The sequence below is a fragment of the Squalius cephalus genome, assembly GCF_949319135.1.
Source record: "Squalius cephalus genome assembly, chromosome: 18".
Taxonomy (NCBI): domain Eukaryota; kingdom Metazoa; phylum Chordata; class Actinopteri; order Cypriniformes; family Leuciscidae; genus Squalius; species Squalius cephalus.
The window spans coordinates 36240874-36262602 of NC_137139.1; the positions used below are offsets into that span (position 1 = coordinate 36240874).

At 39.7% G+C, this 21729-nt stretch overlaps 1 protein-coding gene across 8 annotated transcripts in view; it reads right to left on the bottom strand.

Moving 5' to 3' along the window:
* Positions 1 to 1158: 1158 nt before the first annotated feature.
* tfr2 (transferrin receptor 2) overlaps positions 1159 to 21729 on the bottom strand; it is a 33973-nt gene continuing 13402 nt past the window's right edge. For all 8 annotated transcript variants that reach the window (XM_079848274.1, XM_079848276.1, XM_079848275.1 and 5 more), the window contains 16 exons: positions 21446 to 21647; positions 21024 to 21210; positions 20132 to 20272; positions 19324 to 19432; positions 17179 to 17421; positions 15627 to 15766; positions 15219 to 15400; positions 13103 to 13222; positions 12794 to 12876; positions 10336 to 10399; positions 10159 to 10226; positions 9986 to 10056; positions 9265 to 9349; positions 5215 to 5442; positions 3330 to 3470; positions 1159 to 2312 (listed from right to left, as the gene is read on the bottom strand). In XM_079848274.1, the coding sequence (XP_079704400.1) occupies positions 2070 to 2312; positions 3330 to 3470; positions 5215 to 5442; positions 9265 to 9349; positions 9986 to 10056; positions 10159 to 10226; positions 10336 to 10399; positions 12794 to 12876; positions 13103 to 13222; positions 15219 to 15400; positions 15627 to 15766; positions 17179 to 17421; positions 19324 to 19432; positions 20132 to 20272; positions 21024 to 21210; positions 21446 to 21647 (2307 nt within the window). In that variant the 3' untranslated portion in view covers positions 1159 to 2069. The remainder of the gene's footprint in view (positions 2313 to 3329; positions 3471 to 5214; positions 5443 to 9264; positions 9350 to 9985; positions 10057 to 10158; positions 10227 to 10335; positions 10400 to 12793; positions 12877 to 13102; positions 13223 to 15218; positions 15401 to 15626; positions 15767 to 17178; positions 17422 to 19323; positions 19433 to 20131; positions 20273 to 21023; positions 21211 to 21445; positions 21648 to 21729) is intronic.

A 21729-nucleotide genomic window follows, 5' to 3' on the forward strand; every position in this document is an offset into this window, starting at 1 on the left:
TTAAAACATATTTTCATAATTCTTTATTTAAAACGTCACTATTTTAAAAATAAATGTTTTTACTAATTAAAAGTCATTTAATTTGTCATGAAGTAAACGTGTCATACTCTGGTCTTACCTCAGAAACTCTTCTGTCTCTCTGCGCGCACTCCCGCGCTGCTCAGAGTTGTTTGCGCATGCGCCTCGTTTCATCAGATTGCTCTCTGGTTTTGTGTTCATTATAAAATACGTTGAGACTACTTTAAGAATTTATAAACTATAACTTCTCTCAAAAGTTGCAGTTTGGTCCGTTTGTTTTGGTCAAAACTTGCAAATATGCCTGTTAGTTACAGCAATAGTGGCACAGCCATGTATTCCTTTGAAGATGTTGTAGATGTTTTTGAAAAAATAAAATAAAACTGGTATTTGAGAGACAGAAAAAACATTTTTATTGAAATGCACTATACAGCATATGTTGTAAATCCCTTCAGAATCTAATCAATGATCAGTACAGTAGATCAGATGATCAGTTGCTCAACACATCAATCCAGACTGAAGATTTTAACATGAGATGCACCTGATCTACAGGTAAAATACTGCATTCACTCCATGTCGTAATTACCGTAATTTCGAGATGACAACACGTGACAATTTATCCGATCCTATGGCAACACTATCAATGCCTTACAGCGGTCATGTGATACAAGTTGGAGTTTACAAGTTGCAATTACGAGTACTATAAGGACGTGAATGCTTTTTACAAGTTGGAATATCACAATTACGGTAATGACGACATGGCGTGACTACAATGATGTCACAGCCTGAGGGCGGGGTCATGCGACATCATAGAGTTGATTGAAAGCAGATGCTGCTTTTTGATTGGACGACAGTATGACTGTCATAATTATGAGAGTCACTGCTCCCGATAATTACCGCTCACATTCATAAGAGTCTTATTATCACTCGGTAATAAAAATTCTCTTCTCAATCATAACTGTTAATTAAGAAAGTAAATTACAAGGAGATATCCAGTGGTCGCTTAAATAACTGGGAAGATCACCAGAGGAGACAGAAAATAACACATTAGTAAATCACAGTTGTTGAGCAGATATGAAAATACACTCTGAACCAGAAGCGATGCAATCAAATTCGGGATATTCTAAAACGCTAAACTTTAAGCTTTGCTTGTATTTAGTATGTCTTATTAATAAGCTATTTATCGAATTTGGTCTTAATATCTCCGTAATGAGGCATTAATGTCTTTTATTCCTGTGAAAAAACTGCTTTTTTTTTGTTGCAATTTAGCGCTTTGTGTTCATATTCTGGCCCCTTGTCTGTTAATATATAGTTTATATTAAACTAAATTTGTTCTTGTGTCCTGGTGCATTCAGCCTGTTTCTAAGGGGGAGAAAACGCATAACGTAAAATGATTGTCTTTCCACTTGTATTGCTACACTGTAAACCCAAATAAACTGGCAAAACTCAAAAAAGTTTGAGGTAATCAGTTACATCAAGTTAAGTTAAGATATATAAAGTGTAAGTAAGCAGATTTTTACTTTGTACTCATTTTAATTGCTCTCAAATTAAAATATTTGAGTAAGCTAATTCATATAGATATAGAGTCGCCCTGTGGTGAAAATCCAGCTTTTAATGTTGTTTATGTGTCTATGTGGTGTTTTTAATCCGCTTTAAGACAAACCATGTGTAAGTTCATAAGTCGACAGCATTGCTGAGTATTTCCTCCTTAAAACTGCAGTGAACCAAAGACAGTCTCAAACACACGCTTTGAAATCGCTGGTGTTTCTGACGTCACAAACTACCTTGTAACCAATCAGATCAACGTGTGATCGTCAACCAGTGGATCTCTGAGCTGAGTGAGTGAGTGGAGGCGGGGCTCATTTGCATATTCATAGAACCGCGCATACTAAATGAGGCTGTCGAGTTCAAGTTCAAGCTATTTTAAGCTATTGCTATTTTTTTTAATATGTCACCTTTAAGCCACATTAAGCGTTGTAGAATATCCCTGAAATTAGTGACTGTTCTGGGTCGGCTGGATAAATAAAAGCAAACGCTAACGCTCATGTGGAGCTCTAGAGAGGGTTGTCTATGTTCCAGACGTCTCCGCTAAGCGCGTTAGCGGCGCCCTGTAGCGTCCAGGTGAAGAGTGCTAGCTGGCGGCGGAAACGGGCCTCGTCGAACATCTGCGGGTCCGAGCGCAGGAGCGAGAGGTGATCCGCCAGCGCGCTCAGAGTGTGATCGCCACGCCCGTGAAACACGTGACGGAACGGCGTCTCCACCACAGAAACGTACTGCGACAGGAAGTAGTATTCCACCTGTGTGCAATAAACACGTGTTTTGTGTCCACATCTAACGTGGATAAACTACAATGAAATAAAAAAGGTAATTGCGACTTTTTAATCTCACAATTCTGACTTTTTATCTCAGAATTACTTGATATAAAGTCGTTATCTCTGTAAAGCTGCTTTGAGTCGGAATGACTCCTGGGACCCAGTACTTTCGCACTTTTCTTACTTAGTGTTTTTGTCTTGTTTGCAGTCCAAATATCAAACATTTCTTAAATCAAGATGCATTTACTAAAGTAGTAAAATGATATAAGGTATTAAGTCTTGTTATTGCGACTTTTCTATAAATAATGATCCAATAAAAGTCCAGACTTTTCTAAAAGATTTTTATATCTCGCAATTCTGACTTTATAATATGCAATTGGGAGATATAAAGTCAGAATTGCATGATATAAAGTCGCAATTGTGAGATATAAACTATTCTGAGGTAAAAAAAAAAAAAAAAAGTCTTTTTTTTTCTTAGAACTGGACTTTATATCTTCACAATTGTGAGTTTATATCTCACAATTCTGAGAAAATATGTCAGAGTTGCGAGATATAAACTCGCAATTATGTGTTATAAAGTCAGAATTGCGTGATATAAAGTCGCAATTGCGAGAGAAAAAGTCAGAATTCTGACTTTATAAGACGCAATTGCGACTTTATTTCACGCAATTCTGACTTTATATCTCGCAATTCTGACTTTATATCTCGCAATTCTGACTTTATATCTCGCAATTCGGAGAAATAAAGTCAGAATTGCGAGATGTAAACTCACTATTGTGAGATAAAAAGTCGCAATTATCTTTTAAAATGTTTTATTCTGTGGCGGAAACAAGCTTCCATACTCTACAGAGGACATAGCATAACATATGAATAAAATATTATTTAAAAAAGAAAAAAAATCTTATGCTCTAAACAATGTAATGACACAAATGAATACTAAATTCACAAAACGTTTATTCTTCTGGGTCTCAGGAGTAAACTATTGTTTTTCAGTGCGCTCACCCTCATGATGCGCGTGTTGTAGAGTCTGGCCAGTCTCTCGTCCCGAATGTCGCTGTTCTGGATGGCCTCGTGCAGGTTCCTGGCCGCTCTGCTGAAGTCCCCTCGAGCGCTGAAGACCCACTGCGCAGACAGACCTCGAGACTGCAGAGACACATCAGCTGAAACACTGAAGCTTTCTCAGCGCACGCTCACTTCAGCATGAGGGTTATACGTCACATAGGAACAATACAAGTCTGTGAAGTGTGCTCACTGTAAAAATGTGTGTAATATTTGAAAAATACTGTGAAAATGCTACAGTAAACACACGTTAACTAAGTTACCTTAACATACATGGTGAAAACTGAAATTTTACCGTAAAATTCATGCTTTTAAACTGTGAATTACAATATAATTTTTGGTAAAAACAGTAAAAGGACATTATGAGACATAAGACAAACATAATTTGTTTCTTCTTAGTTTTATCTATGAGAGCTTGTTTCTCCCACTGAATTAAAAAATAATAATTCTCTCACAATTATTTATTTTTATTTTTTATTTATCCTTTATTCCTATATATCTCACAATTCTGACTTTTTTTCTTAGAATTTGTAGAAAAAAAAAGTCTATAAATGTTTTATAATTAAGAAATATAAACTGAATAAAAAAAAGTCAGAATTGCAAGTTTATAGACTTAAAAAAAAAATATCTAAATTGTGAGATAAATAGATGCAATTAAAGGGATACTTCAGGATTTAGCATTAAGCTTTGTATTAGTAGAAAACCTGTAGTATTTTCGAATTACCGTGCTTTCCACCCTCATATCCCCCTGAGACGAGAGATTTATGTATTTTTTTGTCTGGAAAAAATCCTCCGATGACGCAAAAATCGTCATTTTGCAGAAGATTTTTTGGCCAGAGGCGAGAGACTCCAGCCAGTAGGAGGCGCTGTCCCGCATCTTCTCAACCCGCCCATAGAGGGATCTCACTCACAGAATGTACACAGTGTCAGCCATCTTTCTTTGGAAGCTAAGCTAGCAGGCTCTTGTTCTGTGGAGAAAGCTGAGTAGTAGGGGTTACCATCCTCTTTTTCCCGGACATGTCCGGCCGTCGAGATCGTTCAAAATGTCCGGGATTCGGCTTTTGCTTTCTGCGGTCGCCATTCATTGTTTACATGCACACCTTTTGTTTCAATCTAACTGAATTCATTCCGATCGGTGAATCTGAATGTAGTGTTTACATGAACGCTAAACGAGTGATCGGTTGATGTGCGTTTTAACATTGCTAAGAAAATTCCCGCTCCTCCGTGAGAGATACGAGACCGGCTCATCAGTAATCACGCCACCGGCCTCGCGCCGTTCTCCCGCGGCCGTCAGCCTCGTCCTGCTCGCCACAGTGAACATAATGACGTTCTCCCGCGCGCCTCAGCCTCGTCCTGCTCGCCACAGTAAACATGATGAATGGAGGCTGAAGAACGCAAAAGCCGAATCCCGGACATTTTGGGCGATCTCAAAATCCCGGGCAGACTCGTCACGGAGACTCACTAGTAGCCTAGCCTGCGCTCTCTTGCCAGTAGGCGTGGCTTGGGAGTGGCCTCCTAGGGCAGCGAAGCAAGTGCATTCTGGGAGTTGTTGTCTTTCATCCACATGAGCCAAAAATAAATTTTCTGGCTTTACTCAGTCTAGAAAGCTCCAAATAATTTCACATTTCTTCTACATAAATGACCCATTTTAAATACACATTCATCTTTCCAGAGGTGAAGTATTCCTTTAAATTAAAAAAAAAAATGTGCAGTGGCGTAAAGAAGCTTCTAAAGTTTTCAGTGACGTATGTCAGTGTGTTTGTGATTTAGTGAATGTTTGTTGCATCATCTTGGTGTGGTGTGTTCCTCTGAAGGTGTGTGTGTGCACCTGTAGCTGCGCGGCGTGCTGGTTTAGCGTAGCGCTGAGCTGCTGAGCGGAGCTGCTGTAACACGTGACGTCCAGCGGGAGAATGTGATCGTGGGAGAGTTTCAGCGCCATCAGACCCACGAGCTCAGCGACGGCTCGACCCACTGAACCCAGACGACCCTGAAGAAGCTCCTGCAGACGCCCCACGCTGTCCAGATGAGTGTTCACGAACGGGTACGAGCGCGCGTCCTGAACACACACATACACACACCACACTCATGTTCAGGACACTAGCATGCTATGAGGATCAATGCTAGCATCGATATCAGAATGATCTTTAAGTCTCTTCTGCATTTGTCTGATGAAAAATACAGTAAAAATAGTGAAATGTTATTACAATTTAAAATTTGACTCTCTCTCTTGTGGAGAAGTTAAACATGATGATGAGATGATCAGTGTAACTCCACAACAACTGCAGAAATGTCTCCACTAACATTCAGAAACTCTTCCTGAGTCTCTCCGTAAGGCTGCACTCGCTACTGGTTATCCTGGGATTCTGGATGAGTGAGATTGGCCTGTTCTGTTATTGCCGGAGTTTCTGAAGCTCGTGTAAAGTGAACCCAAACAAATAGATGAACTAGAGGAATTAACTAGCACTATGAGCACCATTCTCTCTGGAAAATTGGATATTGTTGCACCCATTAGATTAAAAAAGGTCAGAGAGAAAAGTAAAGCACCATGGTACAACAATACTACGCATGTTCTAAAGAGAGAAACCAATTTAGAGGTCTTTAGAATCGCTTGGAAAGACAGTATGTCACATAATAAAAAGGCCCTAAAAGCGGCCAGGGCTGAGCACCTCCGCAAACTAATAGAAAACAACCAAAACAATCCTAGGTTTTTATTTAACACCGTGGCTAGACTAACAAATAAACAGATGTCACCTGAACAATATATTCCGTTACAGTTTAGTAGCAATGATTTCATAAAGTTCTTCACTGAGAAAATAGAAAACATCAGAACCACAATTGTAAATGTTCAATCCTCAATCGCGCCTTATAATTCAGCCTCAATTATCACCCCGCAAGAACAATTACAGTGCTTTACAACTATAGAACAAAAAGAGTTAAATAAACTTATCATTTCATCTAAAACAACAACATGTTTATTAGATCCAATACCAACTAAACTACTGAAAGAAGTGTTACCTGTAGTGGAAGAGCCTCTCCTCAATATTATTAACTCGTCTTTATCTTTAGGTCATGTTCCAAGAACATTTAAACTGGCAGTTATAAAACCTCTCATTAAGAAACCTCAATTAGATCATAATAATCTAGCAAATTATAGACCCATTTCAAATCTTCCTTTTATGTCTAAAATACTAGAAAAAGTTGTGTCTGCCCAACTGGGCTCCTTCTTGCATGAAAATGACATCTATGAAAAGTTTCAGTCTGGGTTCAGACCGCATCATAGCACTGAAACTGCGCTTGTTAAAATCACAAATGATTTACTCTTAGCTTCTGACCAAGGCTGTATCTCAATACTAGTTTTACTTGATCTTAGTGCCGCGTTCGATACTATAGATCACACAATACTCTTAGATCGACTACAAAATTATACTGGTGTTCAAGGACAAGCATTAAGCTGGTTCAGATCATACTTATCTGACCGCTACCATTTTGTCTATTTAAATGGAGAAAAATCGATCATAACTCCAGTGAACTATGGAGTGCCGCAGGGATCTGTGTTAGGCCCTCTATTATTCTCAATATATATGCTGCCACTTGGAAATATTATAAGGAAACATGGAATTAGTTTCCATTGTTATGCTGATGACACTCAAATCTATATTTCATCACGGCCAGATGAAAACGCTAAAAATCCAAATTTTATTAAATCCAGACAAGACAGAGGTACTAATCATCGGTTCAAAAAACCGCCCACAAAACCTCTCACAATACAACTTTAACATAGTAGGATGTCCTGTTACTTTATCCTCTACAGTAAAAGACCTGGGTGTTATACTAGACTGTAACCTGTCTTTTGAAAATCATATTTCATATGTTACAAGAACAGCCTTTTTCCACCTTAGAAACATTGCTAAGCTACGTAACATGCAATCAGTTTATGATGCAGAAAAGTTAGTTCATGCGTTCATGACCTCGAGACTAGATTACTGTAATGCTTTATTAGCTGGCTGTCCTGCATCCTCAATAAACAAGCTACAGTTAGTCCAAAATGCCGCCGCTAGAGTTCTTACTAGATCAAGAAAATATGATCATATAACACAGATTTTATCATCACTGCATTGGTTACCTATAAAGTTCCGTATTAATTACAAGGTATTGCTACTGACTTATAAAGCCCTAAACGGCTTAGCTCCAGTCTATTTAACCGATCTTCTATCGCCCTATAATCCATCGCGCTCTTTAAGATCACTAAATTCTAGGCTTTTGGTCATACCTAGGATATCCAGATCCACCAAAGGAGGGAGAGCATTTTCACATTTAGCTCCAAAACTCTGGAATAGCCTTCCTGATACTGTTCGTTGCTCAGACTTGCTCTCCCAGTTTAAAACTAGATTAAAGACGCATCTCTTCAGCCAGGCATTCATATAATACTTTTAATCTTACAGTTAAATCCGACCTCTAGTTCATAAACGCCAGAGGAGAACTGGCCCCCGACTGAGCCTGGGTTCTCCCAAGGTTTTTTTTGTCTCCATTAGGTCACCTGATGGAGTTTTTCGGTTCCTTGCCACTGTTGCCTTTGGCTTGGAGGAACAATACTATTGATCAGCATTACCAAACGTGGACGTTTTCCACTAGAAACAAACATTGATGTATTATTTTAATTTAATACTGTGAAGCTGCTTTGATAGAATCTGTATTGTGAAAAGCGCTATATAAATAAACTTGACTTGACTTAAAGACTCCGCCCTCTTCTGAACGGAGGCGGAGCTAAAGCTCAATTGCATTTAAAGGGACACACACTAAAACGGCGTGTTTTTGCTCACACAAAATGGAGCAAATTTGACAAACTATAATAAATTATCAACATGTTTCATAAAATATAAATTTTATATAAAATAATGTTCATAAATCATTTTCATAAACTTAAACCTATAAAACTTTTTTTTTTGGTTTTACTTTTTAAACTTTTTCACTTCAACAATATTCTGCCAGTCTTCTGTAAAATGAGACCAAACTTAAGTCTGTGCTTCAAATGACAGTTTTCTGACACGGACATTTTTGTCCTCTATGGACCTGTGTGAAACTTTTTTTTATCGATGCACAAGGGTTACGTCTCTTCTGCTCCCAAAAGCTGCATTTATCTGATGAAAACTACAGTAAAAATAGTGAAATATTATTGTAATGTAAATCAGCTGTTGTCTATGTGAATATAGTAAAGTGTAATTTATTCCTGTGATCAAAGCTGAATGTTCAGCATCATTACTCCAGTCTTCAGTGTCACATGATCCTTCAGAAATCACTCTAATATGATGACCCTGGACCACAAAACCAGTCTAAGGGTCAATGTTTTGAAATTGAGATTTATACATCACATGTAAGCTGAATAAATAAGCTTTCCACTGATGTATGGATTGTTAGGATAGGACAATATTTGGCTGAGATACAACTATTGTAAATCTGGAATCTGAGGATGCAAAAAAATCAGCATTGAGAAAATCTCCTTTAAAGTCGTTCATTTATGTTGGCGATTTTGCTGCATTCACTCACAGAAATAATTTTTTAATGTATTTACAGTAGGATATTTACAAATTATCTTCATGGAACATGATCTTTACTTAATATCCTAATGATTTTTGGCATAAAAGAAAAATGGATAATTTTGACCCATACACTGTATTGTTGGCTATTGCCACAGATAAACCCGTGCGCCTCGAGACTGGTGTGTGGTGCAGGGTCACATGTAATGATTTGATGCTCAAGAAACAGCTGAACAGGAGAAGTAGCCGGTGTCACGTGACTCTCCAGCGGCTCTGGACAATCATTCAAACCAAAATGACCAATTCTGACCAACTTTAATAGACACTGAACACATTAGCTGTACCTCGCTGAAGTGCAGCTGCATGGCAGGAACTCCCCCGAACGCGGTGAAGCTGTAGGCGCCGCTGTTCAGATACAAGGGCTTCACTCTGCAGCACACACACACACACACACACACACACATCAGGAGAACACACTCGTTAACACACATCAGCAGAATACACACACACACAGGTTCCTCACATGTTCCTCCAGCTGCCCTGACGCTGCACCAGAGACACACACACACACACACACACACACACACACACACACACACACACACACACACACACACACACACACACACACACACACACACACACACACAGGTTCCTCACATGTTCCTCCAGCTGCCCTGACGCTGCACCAGAGACACACACACACACACACACACACACACACACACACACACACACTGGTTCCTCACATGTTCCTCCAGCTGCCCTGACGCTGCACCAGAGACACACACACACACACACACAGTCACACACACACACACACACACACTCACACTCACACTCACACTCACACACACACTCACACACACACACACACACACACACACACACACACACACACTGGTTCCTCAAATGTTCCTCCAGCTGCCCTGACGCTGCACCAGAGACACACACACACACACACTGTCACACACACACACACACACACACACACTCACTCACTCACACACACACACTCACACACACACTCACTCACACACACACACACACACACTGGTTCCTCACATGTTCCTCCAGCTGCCCTGACGCTGCACCAGAGACAGGATCGACTGGCCCGTGTGTTTCGGATGCTCAACCTGCAACACAAACTCCTCTCAAACACATGACCACACACACACACCGCACTTCCTGCTGTTCAGGTTTACACACACTGAGGGGAGAGAGTGTAAGACACACACTTGTTTAATGGCTCCTTCGATGAGATCCGCGAGCAGAGGACTGGTGTAGGCCGAGAGGTTATCATCACCTACACACACACAGGGCTCAAGTTATCCTGCTGTGGAACAGGTGTGTGTGTGTGTGTGTGTGTGTGTGTGTTATGGGGAGGTTTAGGGGTCAGTGTGTGTGTATTTTACCCAGGATGGCCTGATCCAAACTGAAATATGCCACAGCTTTCAGGTGCAGCATCGTCAGGTAACCCTGGAAACAAACAGAGTCCCACTGATTCCACTGATCCATCATCCATCATTCATCCATCCATCCATCATCCATCCATCCATCCATCATCCATCATTCATCCACCCACCCATCATCCATCTATCTATCCATCCATCATCCATCCATCATTCATCTATCTATCTATCCATCCATCATCCATCATTCATCCACCCATCCATCATCCATCTATCTATCCATCCATCATTCATCCATCATTCATCCATCCATCATCCATCATCCATCATCCATCCATCCATCCATCCACCCACCCACCCATCCATCATCCATCCATCATTCATCCACCCACCCATCCATCATCCATCCATCCATCCATCATTCATCCACCCACCCATCCATCATCCATCCATCATCCATCCATCCATCATCCATCATCCATCCATCCATCATTCATCCACCCACCCATCCATCATCCATCCATCAATCATTCATCCACCCATCATCCATCTATCTATCCATCCATCATCCATCCCCATCTATCTATCCATCCATCATCCATCCATCATCCATCTATCTATCCATCTATCCATACATCCATCCATCCATCCATCCATCCACCCACCCATCCACCCATCCATCCATTCATCCATCATCCACCCACCCATCCATCATCCACCCATCCATCCACCCACCCATTCATCCATCCATCATCCATCATCCACCCATCCATCCACCCATCCATCCACCCACCCATCCATCCACCCATCATCCATCATCCACCCATCCATCCACCCACCCATCCATCATCCACCCATCCATCCACCCACCCATCCATCCATCATCCATCATCCACCCACCCATCCATCATCCATCCATCCATCATTCATCCACCCATCCATCATCCATCTATCTATCCATCCATCATCCATCCATCATCCATCTATCTATCCATCCATCATCCATCTATCTACCCATCCATCCATCCACCCACCCATCCATCCATCATTCATCCATCATTCATCCATCCATCATCCATCATCCATCATCCATCCATCCATCATCCATCCATCCACCCATCCATCATCCATCCATCCATCATTCATCCACCCACCCATCCATCATCCATCCATCATTCATCCACCCACCCATCCATTATCCATCCATCCATCATCCATCCATCCATCATCCATCCATCCATCCACCCACCCATCCACCCATCCATCCATTCATCCATCATCCACCCACCCATCCATCATCCACCCATCCATCCACCCACCCACCCATTCATCCATCCATCATCCATCATCCACCCATCCACCCACCCATCCACCCATCCATCCATCATCCACCCATCCATCCACCCACCCATCCATCCATCATCCACCCACCCATCCATCATCCATCCATCCATCATTCATCCACCCACCCATCCATCATCCATCTATCTATCCATCCATCATCCATCTATCTACCCATCCATCCATCCACCCACCCATCCATCCACCCACCCATCCATCATTCCTCCATCATTCATCCATCCATCATCCATCATCCATCCATCCATCATCCATCCATCCACCCATCCATCATCCATCCATCCATCATTCATCCACCCACCCACCCATCCATCATCCATCCATCCATCATTCATCCACCCACCCATCCATTATCCATCCATCATCCATCCATCCATCATCCATCCATCCACCCACCCACCCATCCATCATCCATCCATCATTCATCCACCCACCCATCCATTATCCATCCATCCATCATCCATCCATCCATCATCCATCCATCCATCCACCCACCCATCCACCCACCCATCCACCCATCCATCCATTCATCCATCATCCACCCACCCATCCATCATCCACCCATCCATCCACCCACCCACCCATTCATCCATCCATCATCCACCCATCCATCCATCCACCCACCCATCCATCCACCCATCCATCCATCATCCACCCATCCATCCACCCACCCATCCATCCATCCATCATCCACCCACCCATCCATCATCCATCCATCCATCATTCATCCACCCACCCATCCATCATCCATCTATCTATCCATCCATCATCCATCTATCTACCCATCCATCCATCCACCCACCCATCCATCCACCCACCCATCCATCCATCATTCCTCCATCATTCATCCATCCATCATCCATCATCCATCCATCCATCATCCATCCATCCACCCATCCATCATCCATCCATCCATCATTCATCCACCCACCCACCCATCCATCATCCATCCATCCATCATTCATCCACCCACCCATCCATTATCCATCCATCATCCATCCATCATCCATCCATCCATCATCCATCCATCCACCCACCCATCCATCCATTCATCCATCCATCCACCCATCCACGTGTTTGATGATGTTTGTGCAGTTCTGACCTCCAGCCACTCAGTGGCACCAACATTCCCAAAGTCTCCCCCATCCCAGCTGACGAACAGCAGACTGCGTCTGGGGTGAAAGCCTGAAGACCATCAGACAGGTCAGTGTGTGTGTGTGTGTGTGTGTGTGTGTGTACACAGATGTGAGAGTCAAATTTCTGACACTTTAGCCGCACCTGATCGTCTAGATGTAGGTTAAAAAATGAAAATAACAATTAACAAAAATGATTATAGAATTCTTTCTCAAAGGATCAGGATAAAATTGACTCCTGGTGACACTTAAACTGATGAGTGCAGAAGTGTGTTTACCGTTCTCCACCATGTTGCTGAAGGTTCTGGCCAGCTCCATCAGGAGGGCTGTTCCCACTCCAGACTTCACGGCTCCGGGGCCCCAAGAGTCCCTCTGGGCCCCGATGATGATATAGTGATCTGGCAGAGAGAAGCACTAGGGTTGGGTATCATTTAAACTTTATCGATTCCTAATTCCGATTTCAATAAGGTAAAAAAAGAAAAGAAAAAAAGACAGATTTCATTCACATTTAGTCTTATTGCAAAACATGTAATTGTATCTGAATGGTCCCAAAGACTCGTTATAAACCCGGCGAGGCCCGTCCTCTCAGGCTCCGGCCCCCAGACTGAACGCCCTAGACACTGCTATTTAAGGTTAACACATTTATTATTGTAATTGTTATTTTGGGTTTTTAATTTTTTAAATTTTTATTGATTGTATACTGTTTTATTATTTTGGTTGCACTTTGTAAAGCACTTTGTGATTTTATCTGTGATAAAAATCTTATCTGCTCTATAAATAAACTTTACTTACTTACTGTGGTTTTAAAACACTATAGAAAAGCAACTAGCAGATCTAATATAAACTTCAAGCTTTATTAAACACTCAGTAATTAAACAAGAACAAATAAAAAAATAGCAATCGCAACAAATAGACACAACTGACAGATATGATTGAAATAAACAGTGTTTTAAGAGTTTCAGGTGTTCAGGTACAGAAACTAAAATATCTGCACTTTATCAATAAAACACACATTACAAATATAGTTACAGAAGTTATTCAGTGAAGAACGAGTGAACTCTCTCTCTGTCTTCTGTCGTTTGATTAGTGTTATTATAGAGACGGCAGCAGGAATATTAATATTTGTGTTATTATAGAGACGGCAGCAGGAATATTAATATTTGTGTTATTATAGAGCAGGAATATTAGCAGCAGGAATATTAATGCACGGATCCAATATACTGATACACATGAACACAGAAAACAGAGTCTCTCGCTCGAATGGTTTAACATTATATTGAAATATATCAATAAGAGGAATCGAATTTTTAATTTTATAACAAGTATCCGATTCCTGACCTCAATATTCGATTCCCAATCCAAAGACGCACAGACGACCAGTTTAAAGGGCCCCTATTATGCTATTTTAAAGTTTACTAATGTTGTTGTGGAGTCTCCCACAACATGTTTACATGCAACAAAGGTAAAAAAACTGAAAAACTAAAAAAAACTCAGTTTGAGGAACATTATATGAGATGTTGCAACTGTAATTCCTCACCATCAGCATTAACAAGTGCATGTCCATCAACAAACCCATTATTTTACTTGTACTCATTTATTACCAGAGTATTTTTCTAATTTATTGCGGTGAACACGTAGAAACTGAATCAATAACAGTGCATGTATACATAAGCCGAGCTCTAGCGTGAATGATCTGATGTAACATAAACGTTGGTAAAACAAATATCTCCTCAAAGTAGTGAGAACGACAGACGATCTGCATTAATAGACACAGTTATAGGTAATCGTGTCCACAGCTGATCAGCAGAAGTATTTCAGTAAGCAGTGATAACGTGAGTTAGCCAGTTAGCAGGAGACCTACACAATATAAAACTCAAAACTAAGTATGTTGAACACCATCTTTCAAGAGCAAGCGGTTTGTGAATCCTGTATTGAACTCTGAGATTTGAGAAGCAGTCGTCAGTGAAATAAAGGGAACACAGCAAAAGTGTAGGATTATACTGCTGTGATACCGCGGTAAAGATGAACTTTAACCTCTGATTCTTCACTCGTCCTTGGGCAGTGAAAACTGGCTTTACCTTCACATTATAGAGCACAGCGTCTCCTGGACATGATGCTCTCCAGTGTCAATAAGTGGGCGGGTAATATGCTAATGTTTCGTCTTGACCTCACAACGATGACTCGTTTGAAAAACGATTAATTTCGACTCTTACTTTTGAAAGACAATAACTTTATATACGGTCACTTTCAGATTTAAAACTTTGCAGGATGTTTTCATTCACTCAGAGCTGTGTTACACACTACATGAAAGGTCATTTTCAAAAATCCAGAATAGGGGCCCTTTAACACACTCATCTGTGGATCCTCTGCTCACACACTCTCAGCACGACGTACCGGGTTCGATGTTTCCCTCTATGGAGGCGAAGATGTTGTTGAGCAGAACCGGCTTCATGGTGTTGTAGACGGCCATCTTCACCCTGCGCTCGCCGGGCCCCGTGAAGCCCGGACCCAGAACACACTGAACATACGGCAACCGGCCCTGCCAACCCCGCGGGCAATCGGCTCCGGACAGCTGACTGACACACACACACACACACAGATAAATACATCTCATATGACCCTTACATCTGGGAATACACATACTGTACACACACACACTCACTCACTCACTCACTCACACACTCACTCACACACACACACACACACACACACACAGATAAATACATCGTAATGTCCTGGTCATATTGCACATTGAGGACATTCATTTCATGAAACATGAGTGAGAAAAGGGGCGGGGCAGACCTCAGCAGTTTGGAAGCGACGTTGGCACTGATTGGCTGAGCAGGAATGATTGGCAGGCCTGAGGATTGGGTGGATGGGAACTGGGTGTGGTTAAATGAGGGAAACCCAGGTGTGAAGGGGTCGCCGGAGCCCAGGTGCACCTGACAGCAAACACAGCGCATGATTCATAAATGCTATAAGAATATTAATGTTTTTGGAGAATCTAAATGGTTCTGTAAAATGTTGGGTGTGACATGGAAAATAAAATAGATAAATAAAAACAGTCTAAAAAAAAAAAAAAAACTGCACATATAAATACCCCATGAAGCGAATTATATAAACTTTTAAATATTCATGTGAAAAAGTGCATTATTAATGAGGAGTAAATAAATACAGTTATTTTAATAAGAAAGAAATCTGGCAAATTTAAAGTCTTAAAAATTAGTGGGAAAGTAATCTAAAATGTTTACATCTATAAAATATTTTTGTAACTTTCCCCCCTTAAAATAGTATAAATATAATAGTATAATTAAAATTAAAAAAACTATACACAAATATCACATGATGAGAAATGTGTTTTTTTAAACATTCTTATGAAAAAGTGCAAGTAATTGTAACAGTGTAAAATAAAATGTATCATTTTTATCAACTAAAGTTATTCTAATAATGAGTTTTTTTAAAACTTAAAATAGACATCAGTATAAAAAAATACATTCTGCACATAAATACCACATGAAGTGAAGAATAATTTTTAAACACTTTTAACAAAAAGTGCTGGGTAAAATGTAATTGTTTAAAATGTTTTATTTATTTATAAATTTAGTTTAAAAAATTAAGAAAAGTAATTGAAATTGTCAAAATGATCGGTAACACGTTATTACATGTAGTTACTAACAGTTAATTATGCATAATTACAAGTAACTAAACCAAACCCTAACCGTAACTCTATATATTAATATTACTCAGTATTTATTTGAGCAAGAACAATGTAACTACGTCGCCTTAAAATAAAGTGTAACCAAATTATCATTTCAACTCTTAAAAATGAGGACTAATTAAGTAATTAACGAGACAGTAAGTTATTTTAATTGATCCTTTAAATCTAGAATGGTTTTTGAATCATTTTGGATCGGCTGTTTCAATTTTTATAAATTTTAGTTTTTAAAAACAAAAGAAAAGAGTAATAGAAATTCTGGCAAATGTATCATTTTATTAACTATAATTATTTTTAATCATTTTAAAAAAAAAAGTAACTGGCAAATAGAAGCCAGTATAAAAATAATATAAAAGTGCACATAAATACCACAAAAAGAAAAAAATTATTTTTAAACACTTATCAAAAAGTGCTAAGTAAAATTGTACGGTTTAAATTTATTTATATATATATATATATATATATATATATATACATTTTGTAAAAAAAAAAATATTAAGAAAAGTCATTGAAATTGTCACATTTATCATTTCAACTCTTAAAAATGAGGACAAATTAAATAATTAACAAAAGTTATTTTGATTGATCCTTTAAATCTAGAATGGTTTTTCAATCATTTTTGGATGGGCTGTTCCGTACGTGTTCGGAGATGACGGCGTTGCTATGGAGACCGAGTCGGCGTGGATCCTGGGGAACGTCGGCGGGGTCAGGGTAAATTAGGACGCCCACATGCCCCGCCTCCTGCGCAAGCCACACCTTCTCAGCGAAGCTCACGGCTCCGCCCACTCGCGCCACAGCGATGGAGCCGTTGAGGGAAACGCCCAGCGCTCGCAGATCCTCGAAGTCCTGCCGACGCCCATAGTTCACGTACACCACGCCTCCCTGCAACAAACACACACACACACACACCAAGACTAACATTTCATCATTTAATATATTCAGTATTATAGACCCCTTTTCAGTTCAGGTCCTTGTCAGTGTTGGGGGTAACTCATTACAAGTAACTTGAGTTATGTAATCCGATTACTTTTTCAAGTAACTAGTAAAGTAACACATTACTTTTCAAATTTACAACAAAATATCTGAGTTACTTTTTCAAATTTGACTGACAGCTCTCCTGTCCTGTCCCAATGTTGAGACAAATCGAAGGGCTGAGGCGGTGTGTGTGTGTGTGTGTGTGTGTGTGTGTGTGTGTGTGTGTGTGTGTGTGTGTGTGTGTGTGTGTGAACATGATGGTTACTGTAGTTCTAGACTAAATGTGAGCATTTACTCATCTCACTTGCACAAAAAAAATATTCAATATTCCTCAAAATGAAAATAAATTCTGTGAAAATCAGAATACTATGCAAACGTCCAATAAGTAATTATGCTAAATAAAAAATACATTTTATGCATTTAATCTCACTTTATTGACCGATGTACTTGCTTCTGGCCTTCGATGATTCAGTTAAACCATAAGCAAAAATGACTACAGATTTTTTTGTTTTTATTGGTAAAGTAAGTGTTAAACTTTCTTCTCCTGCATCTATTCAGTATTTTTGTCTTGTTTCCAGTCCAAATATCTAAAAACTCTTAAATCAAGATGCATTTACTAGATGAGTAAAATGATATAAGATATTATGTCTTGTTTTCTGGGGGAATTAATCAAAATGAAGTGAGTTGATGCTTAAAAAAAGCAAAATTATCTGCCAATGGAGTCAGAAAAATAATCTTAATTCAAACAGAAACAACATTATTTTTCTCCCCATTGGCAGATCATTTTGCTTGTTTTAAGGAAAAACTCACTTCATTTTTATTTATTTCCCCAGAAAACAAGACTTAATATCTTATGTCATTTTACTCATCTAGTAAATGCATCTTGATTTAAGAAATGTTTGATATTTGGACTGGAAACAAGACAAAAATACGTAAGAAAAGCAGTTTTTGCAGTGTGCCTCCAGCGAAAGCCGTGACTTAGGCGCAAAAAGGGTCTATTATTAGTTTTTATTAATAATCATAATCAGTTGTATTATGTATCTGTACTATTATTCTTTATTTTTATCCATAGTCCTCTGTAATAATTGTATTTTGTGAATCATAGTGTTCTTGAATACGTGTGTGTGAGAGAGACTGTGGGACGAGCTAGACTGCATGAACAGGATATGCATCCCATGTTAACAGAAACCATGTTTCTATGGTAATTATTGAATTAAACAACAACAGGGAAAAGCATGATTTATAAATCTACACACATACAGTCAAACCAAACATTATTCAGACACCATATATATTTTTTCACTAGTGTGATCAGGACACTATAGTTCATTTCTGTAAGTGAGGAGAGCAAAATAAAGTAAACTGTGACATATTACACCCAGAAACTCTTCATACAGAGACTACCTGTGACATTTGGGACCAATAATGATTGGGACACTTTGAGCTGATCATGTTTTGCTGAAGTGTGTTTTCTTTAATTGCTAATGCTCTTTTTACACACAGACTGAACACAATGAAGCATTGCTTGGTGATTGGTTGAGCTAAACTGGTATTATCTAATTGTGTAGTTAAATTTAACAGCTGACAGATATTCAACATAATTCATGTGTGAGACAGTCTAACAGAAGGACGGACAAAACCAGTCAAATATCCACTGAGTTCTGCTCATATTTTAGTACCATTCTCTAAACTATAGCGAATAAACTGAGATAATGTGAGAAAGGTGTCTGTGTAAAGTTTGGTTTGACTGTATATGGGAACACGCGTGTGCTAAGCAGGTTCATGAGCGGCGGTGGTCGTCATGGTTACCGTGGCTGTTCCCGTGGCGCTGTAGGCGCAGTATCCCTCGCTGTCTAACAGAATCTCTTCAAGCTCCGCCCCCTCAGAATCGACCAACCAGAGAGTGTTCCGCTGCGTCCTATAGGAGCAGAGCAGACGTATGATGCGTTAGTGCCCGCCCACTTTTTTTAGCGGCGTAGTATTTTTACCAACATGGAATTTAAAAAAAAGTCTTCATTAAAGCATTTTAAGCCATGAACCAAACCAACCAGCGACCAGGAGAACCACATGACCTTAATAGCTTTATGTATGCATATAGAGAGTTAAGCCCCTCCCCTCGAACGCAGATGGGCCAATGGCAGTTGAGTATCACAGGATTCGTAAGGACTTTTTTTAAGCACTACTTTTTCGTTACTACAATCAATACAATTTAGGACTACAATCAGAGATCTCATTTATCAAACAATATCTTTATTATCTTTTCAATTCTAAAAAGGTAAATAGATCAATGAAAATAAACTAATAAAACAAAATGGTAGAAATAAAGTGCAGCACAAGCAATGACTGCGGAAACTTTAACCACTGAAAGGATCCTATGACAAAGACATCGCTTTCCTTATTCAAACTGATTTATTCTCATGAATATATGATTGAGCTGAAGAATGAAAGCTGTATCATATACTTGGATATTAATGAGCAATATCACACTCATAGCCATAGAAACGCCTCTTTATCTACATCAGACGGACTGCAGCGTTAATATTGTGTGAAAAGATTCTGTGGCATTGTGGGTAATGTAGTTAACAGGTTGACCATGAATGGACAGATGGAGTGTGACCTGGAGGGAAACTGCAGCGTGGCGTAGTGCGAGTCGGTCCAGGTGTGGTCCATGCCGAGGTTCTGCAGGTTCTGGAGGATTTCCCGGGCCAAAGCGTTCCCTTCGGAAGATCCCGGAGGATGAGACGCCCGGCTCACGCGCCTGAAACACACCAGCACAACACAGGTCAGAGGTCACAGGTGAGTTCAACTTCCTGCTTCACATTCACATGCTCACGGGTCTCGGATGCAGGTTAGTGGTCACATGACATGCAGCTTAACTCATTTTTATATGTTTTTGATAGTCATTTTTTGATTTATTTTAATTTGAAATGTACCTTTTATGATTTAATTGTAGTGTTTTATTTTCATTATTTTATTTTTAAATAATTTATTTGTCTAAATTGGACATTTTTATAATTTAGTTTATTACATTATAAATTTAAAATTTTGATTTGTTTTGACATTTATTTATTTGACATTTTAGTTAACATTTAATTTTTATTCTTTTATTTTATTTACTTATTTATTTCATTTTCTATTTTTATTATTTATTTTAGTAAGTGTTTATTTTTGAGTTTTATTTTTAAATAATTTATTTTAATTTTATATTTTTATGACTGAATTCATTATTATTACGTTTTATTTTTAAAATCATTTATTTTAATTTTAGAAAATGTTTATTTTAGAGTTTTATTTTTAAATCATTTCTTTTAATTTTCCATTTTTATGAATTACTTTTTTTCATATTCATTTATTTTAATTTTCCATTTTTCTGATTTACTGTTTACATTAATTTATTTATGATGGAATTCATTATTAATAAGTTTTATTTTTTAAATAATTTATTTTAATTTCCCATTTGTATTGTTTAATTTGAGTGTTTATTTCTGACTGTGTTGTGAGGCAGTGACCTGAGCGTGCTCTCGATCCGCTCCTCCCTCAGGTACTTCTTCAGCATGGCTCTGAGCTCGGCCATGTACAGCACCCCCCCCTCGGGCGACTGGGCCACTCCCGCCGCGTCGTTCAGAGGAATCAGATCCCCCTCCTCCACACACAGGCGGCACATCCCACGGAACGCCACGTATCCCAGCAGGAACGCTGCAGAGGAGACCCAACCCTGAGTGAGTGTGTGTGAGAGTGTGTGTGTGTGTGTGTGTGTGTGTGTGTGTGTGTGTGTGTGAGTGAGTGAGTGAGTGTGTGTGTGTGTGTGTGTGTGTGTGTGTGTGTGTGTGTGTGTGTGTGTGTGTGTGTGTGTGTGTGTGAGAGTGAGTGTGTGTGTGTGTGTGTGAGTGTGTGAGTGAGTGTGTGTGTGTGTGTGTGTGTGTGTGATGACCTGTGCAGAATATCAGCAGGCCGATCAGTGTGAGGTAGACGGCTGCTTTCCTGCGGTCCATCATGGCAGTGATGTCACTGTTCAGCGTGACCTCTGACCCCTCCTCCAGCGGGACCAGCTTCATTTCAATGTGAGGGACCCGCCTCCTGACTCCGCCCCCTTCCTCCACGCCCTCATCAGCTTGAGCTCCGCCCCCTGAGGCCTGCGCACACACAAGATTTCAGACAAACTTGAATGAATGAAAAACAAAAAATAACAAAAAACTGCACAGATGAGCCCGAACA